Source organism: Myotis daubentonii, chromosome 12, assembly GCF_963259705.1.
Source record: "Myotis daubentonii chromosome 12, mMyoDau2.1, whole genome shotgun sequence".
In the NCBI taxonomy this organism is placed as follows: Eukaryota; Metazoa; Chordata; class Mammalia; order Chiroptera; family Vespertilionidae; genus Myotis; species Myotis daubentonii.
Window position 1 is genome coordinate 67135066 of NC_081851.1, and position 19874 is coordinate 67154939.

Consider the following 19874-nt stretch of genomic DNA (forward strand, 5'->3'; position numbering starts at 1 on the left):
ATCAAGGCACAGATCTTGTGTAATATTTTTCATGATTTCAAGGTAATCACTGTAGAATCTGAACACATAAAAATAGCATACTTGGTACTTGGAACTGAATAGTTATTAGAATGGACAGGACTAAAAGGACAAATTCCCAACCAAATATTTTTTTATATCTACTGATATTTAAAAATTGTATTATCTCTACCTCCAAAGATGATTTGAAATGGTGACCCAATATTTTACTTGAAAAACTCCAAGTCAGAAATGTAACAAATCTATCAAATTTATCTCCTGGTGTTCTTTTACCAACTAGCTGATAAAATAGGGTCTTGGGGAGAATTTATCTAAATAGATAAAAACTAGGATACTTCTAAATTTATATTTTACCAAGGAGATTTAAATGAACCAATTTAAATAGGAACCAATATCATTCCAGGGAAAGGTCTCACCCTCCCTGCTTTTTATAAGTTTTGCTATATTTTATTTGTGTACTAGAGGCCCAGTGCACAAATTCGTGCATGGGTGGGATCTCTCAGCCTGGCCAGCGATCAGGGCCTATCAGAGCTGTCTCACTCAGTCCCTGATCGGGGCTGATCTGGGCCGGCTGGCTGGCCAGAGGGAGGGACCACAGGAGGTTGGCTAGCTGCAGGAGGTTGGCTGTGGGAGTGCACTGACCATCAGGGGGCAGCTCCAGCATTGAGCGTCTGCCCCCTGGTGGTCAGTGCGTGCCATAGCTACCAGCCAGTCGTCTGGTCAAAACGGTCACTTAGGCTTTTATATATATACTAGAGGCCCAGTGCACAAAATTTGTGCACAGGTAGGGTCCCTAGCAGCTGCCGGCTGCTGACTGGGGCCTTCCTTTGTTCCACGCCACCCTCTGGTGGTCAGCGCACATCATAGCAAGTGATCAAACTCCTGGTAGGTTGAACTCCCAAGGGGACACTTTGCATATTAGGCTTTTATATATATAGATAGATAGATTGATAATTACAATTATCAATGATGATTGAGACAGGGTCCAAATTAGGCTTGCTTGTGTACTAAAACTTGTTGTTTCACTGTCACCTGAGTTTGGAACCTTTCAGGAGTGAGCACTTACCGTGTTAATTAGAATTCTAGCATTTCAAAGACCGCAGGGCCCCTAGAGATGGCTAGTTGACAGTGCTTTTGTGTCATTTTTTTCAGTATATGGCTTTGTAAACAAGTCAGTATATTTAACCAAAATAAGTACATGAATAGCAGAAGAATGCTAGGTGTCTAAGCACCACTGCCTCCTGAAAAAAAGTTCTTCTAAATCCATCATGGTGCATAAAATGAACTTTTACCTAGTAAAAACGCTGATAGAAGAAATGAAATGTTTCATTTAAGTGGCAGAAAAAGCAACTGTATTTTTGAAAAAGGAAAACTTTAGCAATTTTATGAAAACCATAGTAAATTGTTTTAGGAAATATTATGAGCATAAAACAGACATAAGACAGAAGTCAAGTTACCAGTTCATAGCCAATAAAGTCAGCTACTTCACATACCACAGTCGGAAGGCATTGGTGCTGCAGAAATGGAGAAGGTCACGGGTGTATCTGAACCTGAAAACAAAAATGGGTATCTTCCGATCAAAGACTCTCCTTCTAATGGGAACTCTGGGAGGTCCTCTATGGTCATCTTCTAGAAAGCCGCCTGTAATGAGAGAAGAGAGAAAGCACGTTACTTCTGAATGCCACTTAGAGTGACTGCCTTCAATGATAAACAGTCTGTATTCTTTTAATATCTAACTTACTGACACTTTCAACTTCAAACTTCAAGAATCGCTTTTAGAAAGGAAGGGGGGAACTTCCTTTCAGCAAACATATTGCTTATAGAATCAGCAGCACACGTTATCTTTCTAGACAAAGCTCAGGAGCCATAGTATTTCCCAAGTATAGGTGAAAACATTTTTTAAATGTTGAGCTAATCAAAATGAATGATGTTTTCTTTACTCACAGATATTATCCCTGGTCAATGGACCTTTAACTTCTCAAGGAATCTGACACAGCTTATACCATCTGTCACCCAATAGCTCTTGCCACACACTCATCACATGAACACAATCTAGTTTAGGATATTCTCATTATTTCCTGACATCCCAGAAAACTTTAGTGAATGTTAATCACATCTCTCGTACAAATCTAAGAGCCCACTTCTTAACAATGATAGGATCTGTTCATTCCATCCTAACAGGAGATGGAAGGCCATGCCTTTTTTATTTTTTCAGACACAATTTTAAATTTAATTTTACTTGAATTTCACAAAAGAAAAAGAAAGAGAAGTTGATGGAATTGCTGAATTCATATAAATATTTCCTCTAGACAAGAGCTACTTCCCCTAAAACATCCCTTCAAAATTAAAAAAAGAAGAAAGAAAGAAAGAAAGAAAGAAAGAAAGAAAGAAAGAAAGAAAGAAAGAAAGAAAGAAAGAAAGGAACTGTAAGAGCATTAAAGGCTGAAGTCATTATGATTTTCCCCAAGGACGTGTTTTCATTGTTGTGTGTACAGACTGACTTCTTGCTGTGAAAGATGAGTTAGTTGGCCCAGCCACACGGGCATGAACATGCAGTTCTGAAAATATTGAAGTCCTTCTGTACCAGTTAGTAAATATCGGCCACTGGACTCTCCCCAGGGCTCTCTCTCCCTCTCTCCTGGCTGCCCCATCTCCTTCAATACGCACCACTTCACCCCAAGCAGCTTTCCATCTGTTTTATATAATGGCCTCAGGTAAGGCTTTGTTTGCAGAAAGTATTCAGTGTGAAAACCCCTGCTCAAGGTCAGCCCTCAGGTCCTTGCAAGTGTGCACAGTCCGGGATTTCTGAGAATGGAGGCCTTTCTCCCAAATACACTAGCTCCTTATGAAGTCAAGTGCACGTAAATGGGCAATAGACACAGGCCTGCGGGTATGGAGACGGCCCCTGAGCAGGTCCAACTCAGATGAGGCAGAAGGTGCTGGAGCCCAGGCTCAAGTGGAGGCAGCAGGAAGGGAGTGGGCTTTGCTCCGTGCCCAGCCCCGTGCCAGGTGCTCACGGGCGGATCCTCTCCAGCCCTATGAGAGGTGTTTCTTTGCTCCCTTCCCTCCCTCCCTCCTTTCCTTCCTCCCGGATTTACTGAGCACCTGTCTGTGCCAGGGGCTGGGGTACAAAGGCAAAGCTAGCATCCCCAAGACCTCAGCCCCCTGAGAGCTTCACCAAGAAAACGGCTGTGACTGGGGTGGGTGCAGGATGCAGGGGGAGCCCCAAGTGACTGAGGGAAGGTTCTCCAGTGCAGTAAAGCCGAGCTGGGATTTGAAGGATGAGGAAGGGCATTCCAGTTGGAGGGAACTGCAGGTGCGAAGGCAGGGAGGCAGGAAACAGCCAGCCTGGTCTGGGAACTATGGGAGGGCAATGGAGCCCAGGTCCAGGAAATCTGCTGGGTGAGGTGGGGGTCCCAGAACCCACCACCTGGACCCTCTGCCTCCTTGACCTTCTTTGCTCCCAGCTGCCTGGCCAGGAAGAGCCCTGGCCCAGCTGCACAAAAGGAGGCTTTGAAGCTGGAAGGAGTGAGGAAGGAGGGGCCAGCTGGTCTGTATTTTTGGATTGCTTCTCAGAAATCACCTCCTCCTTCTCCCCTCCTCCGACACCATGGCAACCAGGCGGCAGCTGGGGGAACCACCCAGTCAGGACACATGCCTGGGTTGTGGGCTAGATCCCACGGATCATGCAATTGATCCATGATTCTCTCATCATTGATGTTTCTCTCTCCCTTCCTCTCTGAAATCAATAAAAATATATACTTTAAAAAAAAGAGAGAGAGAGAGCTGAGGAGAGACTCAGGTGGCCCTTGGGAAGGGTTCCTTTCACCCCATCTCCCCAGCACGATTCAGGAGGCAGCCCCTCTGGGGGTCACCCTGGACCCCTAGATCCATCCAGATTCCAGCTCGTGCGGATTCGGTGCCTAAGAGGGTGGAAAGGCAGGCACACAGGGCCCCGGGTCACGTAGGGCTAAAGGACTGCCCATCCGCCCACCCATGGCTGTCTGGCTCCATCAAACTGCTTCCAACTGGTTTTCTGTTTCCTGCCAACCAAGCCCCCTCTCCGGAGGGTTTTGTAGAATTATTGTTTCTTGCGGATGAAGCACTCCATGTTTCTCCGAGACTGGCGGTGAAGTAATTGGATACAACTCCGCACTGTTCGACACAAATGGCCCATTGGTTCAGCGTCAGGACAGAGGCCTCAGGGCACTAAGGGGGCTCCCGCTCTGTCTTCCTCACGATCTGGCAGATCAAAGGCTGGGCATTTGAGGGCTCTAATGGGTTTTCCAGAAGACCATGCCTTTTAAACCATATCCCTGATATTACCTTTTTCTCAGACAACATGAGTGTTTGAATAAATTTGCTATGAATTGGACTGCTGTTGCACCAAGCCAACCCATCAGAAATGGAGAAAGAAGAGAAAATGTCAGCGAAACTGAACTATGAAGCCAAAAACCTTCCAATTTCTTTTGTATCAAATCTTTCAAATATGAAATATTATGACTGTCTATATGCTTTTTAAATATAAACAGAAAACCATATTACAAAACCAAATGAAAATGATTTTTAGTTTATTTCAGTAGAAAGAATAGGATAAGTGAAAATAGCTAATTGATCATGTCCTCTAGCAGATTATGTCTTGCTATTTATTACTCAATGTGCTTTTTTACAATTGATTAATCAATCTGCCATCTAACTTAATCATCTTTACCATCACCACCCTTATCTAAGGAAACATCACCTCTTCAAGTTAACTGGTTCCTTCCCAACTTGATTCACAGGTTGTCTAAATACTAGCAGGAACTGGTAAAGAGTAAGATGATTTCTTTTTTCTCCTAAGGTGTATGTTTATATGGACGTAAAGATTATCACACATTAAATAACCTAATTCAGTGTTACTATGTTAACAGTATTCAAGTTTTCATAGACGCTAGAATGATTTGCCGCCCAATACTTTGAATTGTTTTGACATTAACCTTGCTACATAATCCTATATAATAAAAGGCTAGTATGCAAACTGACGGATCGGGAGAATGACTGGTCGCTATAATGCACACTGACCACCAGGGGGCAGATGCTCAATGCAGGAGTTGCCCCCTGGTGGTCAGTGCACTCCCACAGGGGGAGCACTGCTCAGCCAGAAGCCAGGCTCACAGCTGGCGAGTGCAGCACAGCGGCAGTGGCGGGAGCCTCTCCTGCCTCCATGGCAATGCTAAGGATGTCCCACAGCCGGCTTAGGCCAGCTCCCCACAGGGAGCTGGCTTACAGTCAGACATCCCCTGAGGGCTCCTGGCCTGCGAGAGGGCACAGGCCGGGCTGAGAGACCCCCCACACCCCCCGCAAGCGCACGAATCTCATGCACCAGGCGTCTAGTAGGAATATAACAAGGAATTGGTGTCACATGGCATGGTGATCTCTCTTAAATGCTACACTTGATCTTAGCCAAAAGGCCGAGAAGCGATCCTTAAATGCTATCGATTCTAAAAAGTAACCCACGCCACAAAGACGACCGTCCTTCTACACTGTAGCTTCTCAGTGTAGAAGTAACTCAGCGTTTCTACCTGCTGGCCTCTAAGTGTTTGGCAGTAAGTTTGGACAAAATATTACATGCAGAGAATGAAGCTACCTTTAGCACAGCTTGTTAAACACGTTACTAGTAAACATGTAACCACTGCCTACAAGGCACTACACTGATCTAGATGTTTCAGAAAATAAAAAAATGAGTAACAGATGGTCCCATGCTTACAGTCTAATAGGGTGAATAAAATGGCACTAACTGCAATAGATGATGAAACAGAGGGGATTTGTTCCATAAGTACAAGGAACATGCCCTATGGCAGCTCCTGAGAATCAGAAATGGTGTGGTAAAGGAGGCATCACCTAGGGCAGTGGTTCTCAACCTTCCTAATGCTGCAACCCTTTAATACAGTTCCTCATGTTGTGGTGACCCCCAATTTCATTGTTACAAATTGAACATAATTAAAACATAGTGATTAATCACAAAAACAATATGTAATTATATATGTGTTTTCCGATGGTCTTAGGCGACCCCTGTGAAAGGGTCGTTTGACCCCCAAAGGGGTCGCGACCCACAGGTTGAGAACCGCTGACCTAGGGTATAGGTCTTGAAAGATGTGTAGGCAGAGATTTGGGGCAGAAATGTAAAAGGAGAGCACTTAGAGGAACAGTAGGCTGGAATGCACGCTACATCCTGGAAAACAGTGAGAGGTAAGGCTGTAATGGTTTTTTAGGGCTCTACTCAGAAGTACTTTAAATACCTGATCAAAGACCAAACCTTTTCATTCCATGAGCACTGGGAAGCCACTGATTATTTCAAAGGAGATTGTCCCAGGGGTCAAGCTGTGTTCTAGGAAGATTAACCTGACTACAATCACATTTTGAGACTCAGTCATGTTTTTTGATACTCATAATTCTTCAGCAAAGTGAATAAGTGGTTATCATTCTGAGTTGGTTAAGAGGAGCCACCTTTCAAATGTCCTTTTCAGAGTGGGTTTTCCATTCAAAAATGTTTTCTAGAAGTGATCCCCAAAGCACCTTTCATTTCCTTGCACTGTTGAGATTCTTAAAAGAACTGTATCTTACATGCTATCACTTGCCACAGGAGTTAGATTAGTGGCCTACACATACTTAATAGTAAATACTCAAGTCCTAGATTCAAGGTGGAAAGATGAGTCACTCAACACAATGTAATCAACTTCATCATTTTACACAGTAGCTACTTCAAGTTCAGAGAAGCTATATTACTTAACCACTGGAGTGAACATTCTTTGTATTTTGTCTTCATTGCATTTTTTTTCCCAGTTCAATTTCCTTTCCTTTATGAAAGCCCAACCTTCTGCCCCACCAAAGAAAACTATACACCTCTATAGTCTTAGAATCCTTTTGCAAAAGCAATTTCTAGATGCCACGACACCTAGGAATATTGGTCAAACTTGGAGATATACTAGCCTGAATCAAGTACATACTTCCATTTCAAATCCTACTATGGTTAACTGGTGATAATGGGTTATACAAAGTAAACCTTAAGATATTTTTTTAAGTTGGCCCTATTTAACTGTGTACATAACAGATACAATAAGTAGACTCAAATTCCCCAAATTTTGATTTATATATGAATCCTATCCTATCCCATCACCCCAAATCAGCTCTGGGCAAAAGCATCTTGTAACATGGCTATGATATCTTATGATTTCTCAAGGATTCCTGGCCCATGCCCTAACTCAGAATGGTGGTGAGTGGAGAGGCCCACTAACTTCTTCAGAGTAGCTGAAGGCTGGTTAGGGCCTCACGAAGGCACCTCCCTGAGGCTAGGGATGCCCTAGGGATGCCCTCGGATTTATGTGGAATATGGTCAAAGGGCAGCACCCTGAGCTACTCCACTAACAGGAAACCCAAGCTGTGTCCACACAAGTTGGAATCATTCAACTTCATACAGCATTTTCTCGTGAGTCTTCAAGAGATTCCAAAAACAGTAACCCAACCAAAATAAGCATTTAAAATACGTCTTCAGCAACCCATTTGCATGAAATCTGTTCCATCACTAAGCAGAGATTTGCAGTATTTGATACTGAGTTTGCTCTAGGTCTAGAGAGAACACAAAAGATGCCTGCCCTCCAGAAGTTGACTTAGTCCTTCAACAAATATTTATCGAACGTTTCTTACTACTAAATCCCAGTCTGGGCATAGCAAACATAAAGAGAACAGATAAGCCTTTGCCCTCACGTAGCTTCCAGCCTACAAGAAAGGTGTAATGACTGTGTAACTGTAATAAGTGCTGGAGTCAGGGGGGCAGGGGAGACTTCCTGAGGGACTAATAGTCGAAAGCTGTGGTGCCCAAGCAGGTAGCTTCTAGTTACATGTGATTATTTAAATCAAATTAAGAGTTCAGTTCCTCCATTTCTCTAGCACCATACACGCGCTCAAAAGCCACATGTGGCCAGTGGCTTGCCAGAGGAACGTGGCCGAAGAAAACATTCCCCTGGTCTTGGAAAGTTCTCCTGAACATCACGGAGGGAAAGCTGTGCTGCTGAAAGGCCAGGTGAGCAAACAATACCGAGATGCCTAAAACAAACAAACAACAACAAAAAAGACTAACACACTAAGCAAGCCCGTAACAGCACAGGTAATTACAGATCATTAACCAGGGAACAGAGTATTTGTAGGTTTAAACAGGGGGAAAGAGTTCATTCTGTAACATTAAGAACACTAGCATATGTTCCCAAATTGAAGCTATTATCAACAATAGAAGACACCATAAAAACATCATTTTAAAAAAAAAGGTCTTGCTATTGAGAACTGTATCTGACCATCTGAAACATCTGAAATAAATCCCACACGTTAACATATTCTGTGCCAAATTTTCTATTAAATAGAAATAAACATACTCATTACATTTCAAGATCCAATCTTACAGCCCAGGTCCGTTGATATCGAACGAAAGCATTTAAAAATGCATATTTATGTTAGCAAAATAGGACAGAACCGGGGAGGCTTTGCAGCATAAAAATGAACAAAGCTAGACTTCTGCCATTTTCCATTCTGTTTTCCCTCCATAGTGGCTGCATGTCCTGCGCCACGTGATCTGCCATGGAGCCGGCTTAAATTGTGCATGCGATTGCTGTATGGCAGATGTCCATGTGAACGCAGAAGTACAATGAAAAGATTCGGGGGATGGAAACATTTCAAAGGCATGATTTTTTATCCTATAGATATCGCCACAGTATGAAGCACCGTCCAGCTGGGAGCACAGCGCAAGTTATCACCCCATGAAAATATCCGCCTCTGATACATATCAAAACACTGTCTCCGCGTTTAAATCCAGATTGCCTGTGCGTCTCTGGGGGAATGAACCACCTGACATCAAACGTAAAGGAAAGCTGACATTATAAACCCATCCATCTAATCCGCCAGGATGAGGTCTAACCCGCGCCTCTCTGCCGGGCAGGTCTCGCGCGTTTCTCCAAACTTCCCGATTCCCACGATTTAAAATGAAGGAATCTCGGGGTAGCAATAGCCTGGAAGCAAAGTCATCTGGTTTCGTTTTGCATTCCCACTGGCAAAAGGTTTCTTCAACCGTTTAATACGCCCGGGGAGAGCTGGAGAGGCCCATTTCCAGGGCAGGGCCGAGCCAGCACGCACACCCGTGCGCGCGGGAGGCACTCCCAGGGCGCCGGGCGGTCAAGGTTGGAGCCCGGAGCTCCGCCGCCGGTTCCGACCCGTACCCCACGCGGCGCGGCCTCTCCTCCTCAAGTCAAACCTTCGTGAGGAAGGGAGACGAGCACCCACATCCTCACGGGTGGGCCACGCCGCCCAGGGGAGGCCTCCGGGGGCCGGCGACACCGGTGCCCCCGCGCCTCCGCGCGCGCGACCCTCCCAGAGCCGCCAACCGCCCCACGGGCACCCGCGCCCCGCCCGCCCGGCCTGGAGCCCCGCGCGCTCCCGCCGCACCTGCCTCCTCGGATCCCCTGGGGACGGCGGGCTGGGAACGCGGGGGCGCGGACGAAAGGCCGAAAGGCGCGCCCCTCCGCCCGGCCCGGTCTCCGGTGGCAGCCGCGGAGCCTCCCGCCGCGCCGCTCCGGACCTCCAGGGGCCCCCCTGCCGCCGCCGCCTCGCGCGCACCCGAGCCGGGCCCACGCGGGGTCTGCGCGCGCGCGCAGTGCAGCCTCCCGGGTCGCGCGCACGCGCAGCTGCGGGAGGGGGCAGTCGGGTGGGGCGGGGGCGCGCCTGCACTCGCGCGCCTGCAGCCTGAGCCCCCAGCCTCCCACCGACAGAAGGTTGGGCCTGGAGGTTGGAACGCTGTGGGGTGCTCCTGGGTTCACCTGGCGTGGAGGTGGGCCGCTGGGACTCACCCCCCCACCCCCGCCCGCAGCCCGAGGCGGGCTCCGGGGAACCCCGCCTGGCCCAGGGCAGTGACCGGGTGAGCAGCCCTTGGCCCGCTGCACACTCTTCTATGAAAGCCCTTAGCCGGCCGCCCAGACCTGCCTCCCGAGCTAGAAGCGCTCCTACCACCTTCTTTGGGGCAGGTACCTGGTCTCGTCCGTTTGGGGGTCCCCAGAGTCTAGCCCCGTGCACAGCCCAGAGGAGGTCCATCGGTCAGTTGCCTCTTTGCAGGTCTGGCTATAAAAAGCCTGGTCAGTGCTCTGCCCAAAGTTAGATAATTACACCCAAGGGGGTCAGTGTAGAGGCAGAAGTGAGCAGTCATCCCAGAAGTTCATTTCCCCTGCTGCTTTGGCCCTTCTCACCCTCTCCTCTCCTGGTCCCCTTCTCCCTCCCCCAAGAAACAGAAAGTGATGTAACTGTGACAACTAACAGCATGAAGGCTGACATCCTGGATCTCCATCATCCAGGGGAAGGGAAGGTGTTATTTGACACTTAATGAGTCCCCTTGATGAAGAAAATAAGTCCATTGCTTCCCATGACTGAGGTTTTTAATACGGAGTCCGTAGTGCTACACCCTAACGCCTCTCTCGGGGCCCTTTGTTCTGGCTCTGATGTACAGATTACTATCCTGTACTTCTACGTGCACCAAGCACAGTGCCTGGCAGCGGCTGATACTAAATAAATGCCTATTCATGTCTCTGCAAGAACGCCCTTCCTTTGAAAGCAACCATTTTCCCTGTCGTCAGCCTTGTTGAGAAGTCCTTCCTACCTTGGGAGCTAATGTCTCCTCCCTGCATCTCCTCTTTCTACCCCAGGGAACCTACAGATCGGACCTGACTCCTAGGCAGGGTCCAGAGGACAAGCATTCTCTGTCCCTTGAGGCTGTTCCTCAGAGGACAGGGTGATGACCCCACTCACCCGCATGTTGAGGGACTCTGAGGCGTGCACCTCAGCTTGTCTAGAGGTCAGGAAGGAAACCGGGTGTCCTGTCGCGCGGAGAGGAGAGAAGCGGCCCCCTCTTTCTGCGCCCTATGCTTCCATTGGCGTAGCTCAAAGTATCAAAACCGGTGTTTGCAGCAGTCCCATCACATTGCTGAATGGGGTGGGGCATGCTGTCAACTAAAACCCTAGCACTTGCACAACATGTAAATGCCATGACCATCCCACAGTTCCTGGTCAGCTGCCAGTTTCTCGTCCCTGCAGGTTTAGCGTCTTCCTGCTCTCTCAGGGATGATAGTGTGAGGCAGAGGCTTACTTCTCCGTGGGGGAGGGGGAGCCGACTCCACCTCCCTCTCCCTGCTCTCTTCTACCCTGTTCTTGCATGACCCCGCCCAACTCTTTAACGGATGAAAAGGAGGAAGGCAATCTGCCCTTGGTTGGCTTTAAGTAACTATAAATGTTCCCTATTGCCAGTGAGCCACAGAAACTCAAAGATCCATGTGTGACAGAGGAGGCTATTGATGAAGTTTCCACAGGTATACAGTTCACTTTTATTGCTGGTTTACATTATTCCTCTGAGATGCCCCTTTTAGGAAATGACAGGGTGTGGCTAGCTGAGTTGTTCTTAATGATAATAAAAGTCTCTGTTAGAACCAGCCAGGCCACTGGCTTTTTCTGCTACACCCAAACACCATATAGCACACACAGGCAAATTCCCAGGATACCAAACCATTAGACAGAGTCTACCAAACCATGAGAGGATTGGAGGGAATAGGCAAAAGAAGACAGTGTCGCCAGTCAATGAAGGAAAAATACCACATGATCTCACTCATTCATGGATAATAGAGACCATTATAAACTTTTGAACAATAATAGATACAGAGGCAGAGCTGCCTCAAACAGATTGTCAAACTGCAGCGGGAAGGCCGGGGAGGGTTGGGGGGCAGGAGGGAGGAGGGTAAGAGATCAACCGAAGGACTTGTATGCATGCATATAAGCATATCCAATGGACATAAGACACTGGGGGGTAGGGGAGGCTAGGGGACTGTCAAGGGCGGGGGTGGGGGGAAGGACACATATGTAATACCCTTTGTAATACTTTAAGCAATAAAAAAAAAGAAAAAGAAGAAGAAGACAGTGTCACTGCTCTTACATGGACTGAGGTAGTGAGCAGGATATCATTCAGAGGAGGGAAGAAAAGAATTCTGCTTCCAGAATCGGGGTATACAAGAGACATCCAGCTGTCAGAATTGGGGCACCAGATTGGAGTCCAACTAGCAGAGGTAGTTAAATGCAAAATATCAAAGCAGGGCACTAGGTAGAGCCCCTAAAATATTTTTATTTGCAAATGATAAAATCATTAGCCTAGAAAATCTTAACAGAATCAACTATTAGAAGTAATAAGTGAGTTCAAGAAGGTTGCCAAGTACAAGATCAATTTCTAAAAATCAATTGTTTCTGGTACCTCAGCAGTAAACAACCAGGAAATATAATAGGCAATAAGATACCATTCAGCATAGCAATTAAATGCTAAAGCATAGTATCCAGGAACTTTATGGAGAAAATTTTAAAACTCTACTTAAGGACATACAAGAAGATTGGATAAATGAAGATATTCCATGGATAGGATGGCTTTACATTGTAAAAATGTCCATTTAAACTCTAAGTTTACTGTTATAACCACCAAAATTCCAGCAGGAACTCAACGTTTAAGGAACTTCAATAAACTTATAAAATATGTGAGGAAAAATAAATTTTGAAATAGTGAAGGCAGTTTTGAAAAGCAAGAGCCAAGAGAGGAAACCGGCCCTGCCAGATGTTACGTCATTACCACACGGTGATAAAAATGTGTGGCACTAGTGCAATCACAGAACGGTGAACAATAGAGAACTCAGAAGCAGACCCATGGCACCTCAGTATTTGTAAAGGTGGAACCACACATTAATGAGAAAAAATGTAAATTATTTAGAAGATTGTATTGGCGAAACTGGCTTAGGTTATGAAGAAAAAAATGAAGTTGGGTTTCCCACATCCACCATACACAAAGGTGAACTCCAGATGAATTAAGACCCACGTTTGAAAGGCAGAAAAGAAATCTAGGAGAATATCTTTACGTATGTGGGGTAGGGGCTGACTTCATAAAACAAGCCTGCAAAAGCACAAACCTTAAAGCAAAAGATGGGAGGTTTGGCTACATCACAACTAAGGTTTCTCTTCAGTGAGGAATACTATAGAAAAGGTCAATGGACGGCTGACAAATTGGGGAGACTATGTATATATGGTATGTTCAACAGCAGCTGGGGCCCTGGCCAGGTGGTCCCATTGGTTGGAGCAGCAAAAGGTTGCAGGTTCGATTCCCAGTCAGGGCGCTTATGGGAGGCAACCAATTGATGTTTCTCTCTCACATTGATGTTTCTCCCTCTCTCCCTCCCCCTCCCTGTCTCTCTCTCTAGGGTGAGGATTTTTTAAAAACAAAAGAAATACCTGCCTCCAAGTGTGGTCATGAGCCCTAGGCCTGACTCAAAGTGAGTGCTCATTAAATAGCAGGGTAAAAACTGTAGTGTGTGGTCATGAGAAAAGAATATCAACAACCTGCCAAAAAAAACAACACAAAAAAAACAACAGTGTCAGTACTGGGGATTTCCCAAGAGGGAGCGCACTTTACAGGATGGGGTAATTGGGAAAGGCATCAAGACAGAGACATTTTGAGCCAAGTGGGAAGGATAATGAGATCCAGGTATAAAAACAAGGAGCTGGCATTTACTGAGTGCTTGGGGTGTGATGTGTGTTGTTCTAAGCATGTTCATGAATCATTTCACTCCTGATGAAGAAATATCATTTCAGCTTCAGTTTCCAGTGGGAGAATTCAAGGCACACGGTAGTTAGGTAGCTCACCCAAGATCACACCGTAGTAGCAGAACCAGGATTTGAACTCAGGCAGTCTAGTTTGAGAGATTAAACTCCTAACCAAGACACTTTGCAAGAGGAACGCTTGGAGGCAAAGAAGCTAAGCGTGTATGTGGAGGAGAGTAAAGAGTCTAGCTGCCCTAACCGGTTTGACTCAGTGGATAGAGCGTCAGACTGCAGACTCACGGGTCCCAGGTTTGATTCCAGTCAAAGATACATGCCCGGCCCTAACCGGTTTGGCTCAGTGGATAGAGCGTCAGCCTGTGGACTGAAGGGGTCCCAGGTTCGATTCCGGTCAAGGGCATGTACCTTGGTTGTGGGCACATCCCCACTGGGGGGCGTGGAGGAGGCAGCTGATCGATGTTTCTCTCTTATCGATGTTTCTAACTCTCTATCCCTCTCTCTTCCTCTCTATAAAAAATCAATAAAATATATTTTTTTAAAAAAGATACATGCCCGGGTTGCAGGCTTGATCCCCTCTCCCTTCCTCTCTGAAACATTAGATATAGCTGGAGGAGAACCTACAGCACAGGCTGGAAAGAGGTTGAAGCCTGACCAGGATGGCCCCAACTGTCCTTTGGGGAAAAGCCACCACCAATTTCTAAAGAAGAAAGGACTAGGAATCTTTCAGTACTGTTCAAAATAGAAACCCCTGGCTAACTTTTATGCCCCATATCTGTTATGTTTTCTTAAAAGCCTGAAACAAAAGCATATTTTAAAATTCTAGCATTTTAACGTTAAATTTAGCAACTGAAAATAAAGTTGCCTTGAGATCTTCTCATTTATCAATATGATTTAAATAAATAATTTTAAAATAGCAAGTGATTTCTACAAATTATTTCTCCACAGACAGCTTACTTAGTTATTATATTTAACATGTGCTCCATCATGACCTGTGTTCAAAATGAAGTTGAGACAAGTCATACAGATGGCCTTGGAGAATGGAAGTCTATTGTTTCTGCCCTTCCCATCACCCCTCATTAACCGCTCTGCAGCATAACAATGACACCTGCCTAGCATCGTGTTAACAGCTTGGTTATTACGTAATAATATAACCATGTTTTGGATATGTGCCCATTGCACAAAAGCATAGTCCTTGCAAAAAACACACCCCAGATTCTCAGCTTCCTTGGGCGCTGTCCACCCAGCAAGGTGCTGATGAGATTGCTGCCCACCCTATGCAGGCCTTCTCTTGACACTGTGGTTTCTGTTTCTCCAGCCTTCCTTCCCCATGCCTAAACCCAGACATCAAAGCAGGGAGTCTCTCAACGTTCCACTTGTCAAGTGAGGCACCACACACCTACCCTGGAGCTGCATTTTCACCAATTCAAAAGAACTGTTGCTAGTAACAAATGCCCTAACATCTTTGCAAGCAGTGCCCAGTGACATCATGGATGCTGGCCATGCTCAGGTCTCAGCTGCATCTAAGATTGGCCGTCCCCAGCACACTGGTCCACAGAGTCCTCAGCTCTTGCAATCCAAAGAGGTGCGGGCTCTGAGGGGAGCTCCTGGTCCTCATTTGTCAAGCATTTACTAATTCTTAGTAAACACCCTTACGTTAAGAACTCTATAACCTGAGAGGAAGAAACATTAAAACTCTAAAAAAAAAAGGGGGGGGGGGGGAGTGGGAGAGACTCCAGGCTTTTAAGTCAGATATATATAGATTCAGCCCAGAACCGAGAGAGTTCCTGGGAAGATACTTTCCACATTAAAATCAGAACAATGCCAAGGATACCAGAACAAGATGGACACCCTACAGAGATATCAAAGTTCAACTTTAATTAGTTTTGGGACCTTGAACAAATCAAATAACCTCTCAAAGACTCATCTTCCTCATTTATAAAACAGACATCATACATTTCTTGTAAGAATTCAATAAACAATTATATAAAAATAAAAAGTACAGAATCTGACATTAAATAATTGCTCAATAAGTGTTAATTCTATGCATATAGTCAATAAGTAGAAGATAGCATATAATGAAAAACTGAAGTAGATACTTTAGGAAATAAAAGTCGGAGATAAGGGAGAATTGGGTCATTAAACAAAGGTTCCGAAGTGGTAGGGTTGACAGGTAAAATATAGGGTGCCCAATTAAATATGAATTTCAGAAAAACAACAGGTATTTTTAAGCATAAATATGTCCCACATTTTTAAAACGCTTTTGTTGTTTATCCAAAATTCAAATTTAACTGCATATTTGGGTATTTTATTTGCTTAAAATTGCAACCCTACATAGAGGAAGTAGAATTTGAATTGTTCTTTGAGGAAGAGAGAAGAAGAATATGCAAGCCAGAGAGGGAGAAACATGAGCAGCAATGGGCCAAAGACAGGAGCAATGCATAGGATGGTTTCATATGTTTTTGAAGGAAACACCTTGAGATCCAGGCCAAAGAGCCTAGATTTGATGCAGAATGCACGGGGGTGAGAGGTAAGATGCTGGGGTCCTGGAATGAGGGGGAGATGAACAGGAAGAGATGCTTCAGAGAAAAAAATGAATGGAACCTCATGAAGGAAAAGACTAGATCCAATGCTTTGAACCCAAATCACGATGAGAGGGACTGAACAGCCGAGGAGATCCCACAGGTGGCTGTTGTAGGCAGGTGGGCGGCCTGACTGAGGGGGGCGGCATTAGGAGTGGGGCAGAGTTGGATGTAGAGAGGTATTACGAAAGAAGTAACGTCTATGGAGAAGGCAGTGACTCGAGTTCTGAAGATGAATGTGTCCTTTCACTAGGACAACTCTCTTGGGTGTCTGTAGGGTCAGTGCTGGTGACCTGAACGAGCAACTACATGCAACTCTGGAGAAGCTCCTTGAGGGAAGTTAGCTCAGACCAAGAAAAACAAGCCCCCACGGTTCTTCCCTCAGTGGTGAGAAGAGAATAAAGCAGTGGAACCCCTATGTTCCCTTATTACTCTCTCCCTTCCGAAGAGACCCCACAGGGCTCTCCTGTCCACGGGGAGTGGCTGCGCTCTTCCAAGAGCTGGTTCAATCGGCCAGCCAGCGAGCGGCTGGGGAGCTTAGGACACCTTCCTTTGGGGTCTGCCTGGCTATTCTTCACCTCCCAAGGTTTCTGCTTTTCCTGGTGTGGGTACACAAAACTCTATTCGTGTGCCTAAAATAATAGAATGCTTTGTCCAGGGTGCTCACCTGTGCCTTAGGCAGAATGGGGTCTCGTCAGAGGCCTGGGTGGGGACAAGATTCGTTATATAATGCAACTTACCCAAATCATGTCACTGTCTCCTCAATGTCACCCAGAAAAAATCCTTTCAGTCCCTCATGGGTCTGCCTCAGCAAGCGTGCAAATTGTTTAGAGTGTTGGTTGGGAGTGAATGGAAATAGGTGTTTTTATAATGGGCTCCTTTGAGCCCATAAGCGGATTCCAATTACAGAGCCTGGGTGGTGGTGGCAGGCTGCGACTTGCCTCCCTGTTGGTGGAGTCCTCCTGTGAGGGCACCAGCCTGCTTCCCTACAGGCAGCACATACATCATAATGGCATTGCCTCTGGTGCCATGGATACCAGATTTAAAGGGCCAGTGGCCATTAGTTAAGAACCTTAACCAACCTCTTCAGCTGCCAGCAGCAATGGCAGAGGCAGGGCCGGGCCCTTCACTCCCCAGCAAGGAAGCAGCCTGGGGGCTGAAGAGACTCTCCCAAAGGGAGATGGCGGAATCAATACCCTGACTCATGCTTCTCCCTCCCTCCGAGCTCCCACCAATGTCTCCGAGGGCAGGATGCCTAGGCTCTGCCTCCCAGGGCACTGAGAGAGATGGAGAGAGGGTCGGAGGGCCCAACAGAGCTAGCCAACAACCTGCAATGTCATACCTTCCCCCTTGGAGTCATGGGGTTCTAACCCAGACTGAGCCTCCTCAGAACTTTAAAAATCTACTTGTTCCACCAACAAGTGTTAACTCTGCTCTCTGAGAAAAGGGACCATTCTGAACAGAAGTTTGTATGGATTTTGTCATGACTTCCGGCAAGACATTGTGTCGGCCTCTTGAGCCGCAGCCGCGGATCAGGTCATAACTTGGAAGAGCAGCCCGTAGTGACTCCGTGGTCCCACTGAGATCTTGCTGACACCTGGCCGCCTGATTTCACAGTCCCTGACTCAAGTGTGCACCCACATCACTTTCTCTCTTCTCCCGTAATTGAGTGTAATTTCTGGCCTGAGCCTCCATTCTGCCTCAAAGCACAGAAAATTTCATCTCGTCACCCTCAGATAAACTCACCCAAATCCAGTCATCCCTTAGCCAATGCAAGTTTATCATTCAGCCACAATTAGGTTTCAAACTCTTTCTCCTTCCCCTTGTCCTCCCTGGGATTGCATCTCAGTTCCCAAGGGCTTATCTGAGGAGCCCGCTTCTTGGTCTGAGTCTGTCCTGTCTAACTCTGGGCATGATGTGGGCTCCCTGAGAGGCGACCTGGTTGGTCCGTGGGACCCAAAGGTGTTCTCATTCGTCCTCTCCGTGTGGGGCAGCTCCAGCCTCCCTGGTTCTCACACCTCAACTGGGCGGACCCCCGGGCTCTCTCCCCGTCTCTGCTAAATGTTATTCTCCAGGGAAGCCTCAGGACATTGTGCTGTGCTCTCCTGCTGCTCTGACCTGTAGGAGCCTGGGGCAGACAAGCTCCCATCCTTTTGTACAGACGTGCCACCCCACCATTCCGACTCTGCCACATCAAGACAACACGATGCCTGGCATTCATTTCTCCCCAAGGCTTGCTGCCCTGCCCTCTGCAGCCTCAGGGCGGGGCCCAGGAAGGGGGCACAGGCATCTCTTCTCTCAGGACCCTGCAGATGAAGCCTGGAGATCAGAGGTGGGGCACAGGGAGTCCCACACCCACACACAACCCTGGGGCTTCTCTCCAAACCCTGTCCCTCTCTTAGCTCGGGTATCTAACTAGTGGTGAGGGGAGGCGGCGGGGAGGGTAGTGGGGGGCTTTTCCCACACGGCTGTGACCAAGTCTGGGAGTACAAGGAGAGAGGAGAACACGCCTGTTAACATTCTATCCACATCCCAGTCCGCCACACATAGTCTGGTTTCATGCCACTTATTATTTTACCTTGTGGAGTACAGCCAACAGTAATTAGACTGATTTTATATCACAACCAAAAATAGCTCAGAAGAAACTTCTAAGCGAGATTGTTCTAAAAATATTTTTGGGCCCTGACCGGAGTGGCTCAGTGGATAGAGCGTCGGCCTGCGGACTGAGGGGTCCCAGGTTCGATTCCGGTCAAGGGCATGTGCCTTGGTTGTGGGCGCATCCCCAGTGGGGGGTGTGCAGGAGGCAGCTGGTCGATGTTTCTCTCTCATCGATGTTTCTAACTCTCTATCCCCCTCCCTTCTTCTCTGTAAAAAATCAATAAAAAAAAAATTAAAAAAATATTTTTGGGCCCTGGCCAGTTTGGCTCAGTGGATAGAGCGTCAGCCTGTGAACTAAAAGGTCCCAGGTTCGATTCCGGTCAAGGGCACATACCTGTATTGCAGGCTTGATCCCCTGTAGGGGGCGTGCAGGAGGCAGCTGATCAGCGATTCTCTCTCATCATTGATGTTTCTATCTCTCTCTCCCTCTCCCTTCCTCTCTGAAATCAATAAAAATATATTTTAAAAAATATATTTTTGGGAAATAGCTGCTTGTTGAAATACATGCTCATGGCTGCCCCCACCACCCCATTACCTGAAGGCTCTATGGCTCTATTCTGACGGCTCATTTGTATATGCAAATTACCAAAGGATGGTGATCAAAATAGCTTCTTTATGAATAACCACACTTCTTTTCCTCCTTCACCTTAAAACTCATCCTCACATAAGTGCTCACTTACACATTTTCAAGTCACCCCACTAGTTTGCCATCAGTGGCCCCCAAAAACTTAGTATTATATGTCAGCCAGTTCACTTTCATTTTGAGAATTTTATTTTTATTTTTATATGTATATATATATTATTGATTTTTTTACAGAGAGGAAGGGAGAGAGATAGAGAGTTAGAAACATCGATGAGAGAGAAACATCGATCAGCTGCCTCCTACACATCTCCCACTGGGGATATGCCCGCAACCCAGGTACATGCCCTTGACCGGAATCAAACCTGGGACCTTTCAGTCCGCAGGCC

The 19874-nt window shown here is 46.5% G+C and overlaps 1 protein-coding gene across 5 annotated transcripts in view; it reads right to left on the bottom strand.

The window, feature by feature from the left end:
* The window catches only part of CLIP4 (CAP-Gly domain containing linker protein family member 4), a 53864-nt gene extending 42781 nt beyond the window's left edge, over positions 1-11083 (bottom strand). The window contains exons 1-2 of one of the 5 annotated variants that reach the window (XM_059660234.1): positions 10837-11083; positions 1512-1659 (exon numbers count right to left, since the gene is read on the bottom strand). In XM_059660234.1, coding sequence (XP_059516217.1) covers positions 1512-1644 — 133 coding nt within the window. In that variant the 5' untranslated portion in view covers positions 1645-1659; positions 10837-11083. Of the gene's footprint in view, positions 1-1511; positions 1660-8962; positions 9243-9486; positions 9683-10836 lie in introns of those variants that run through there. The other 4 variants (XM_059660231.1, XM_059660232.1, XM_059660233.1 and 1 more) reach the window with 4 other exon arrangements.
* Between the last annotated feature and the right edge of the window lie 8791 nt (positions 11084-19874).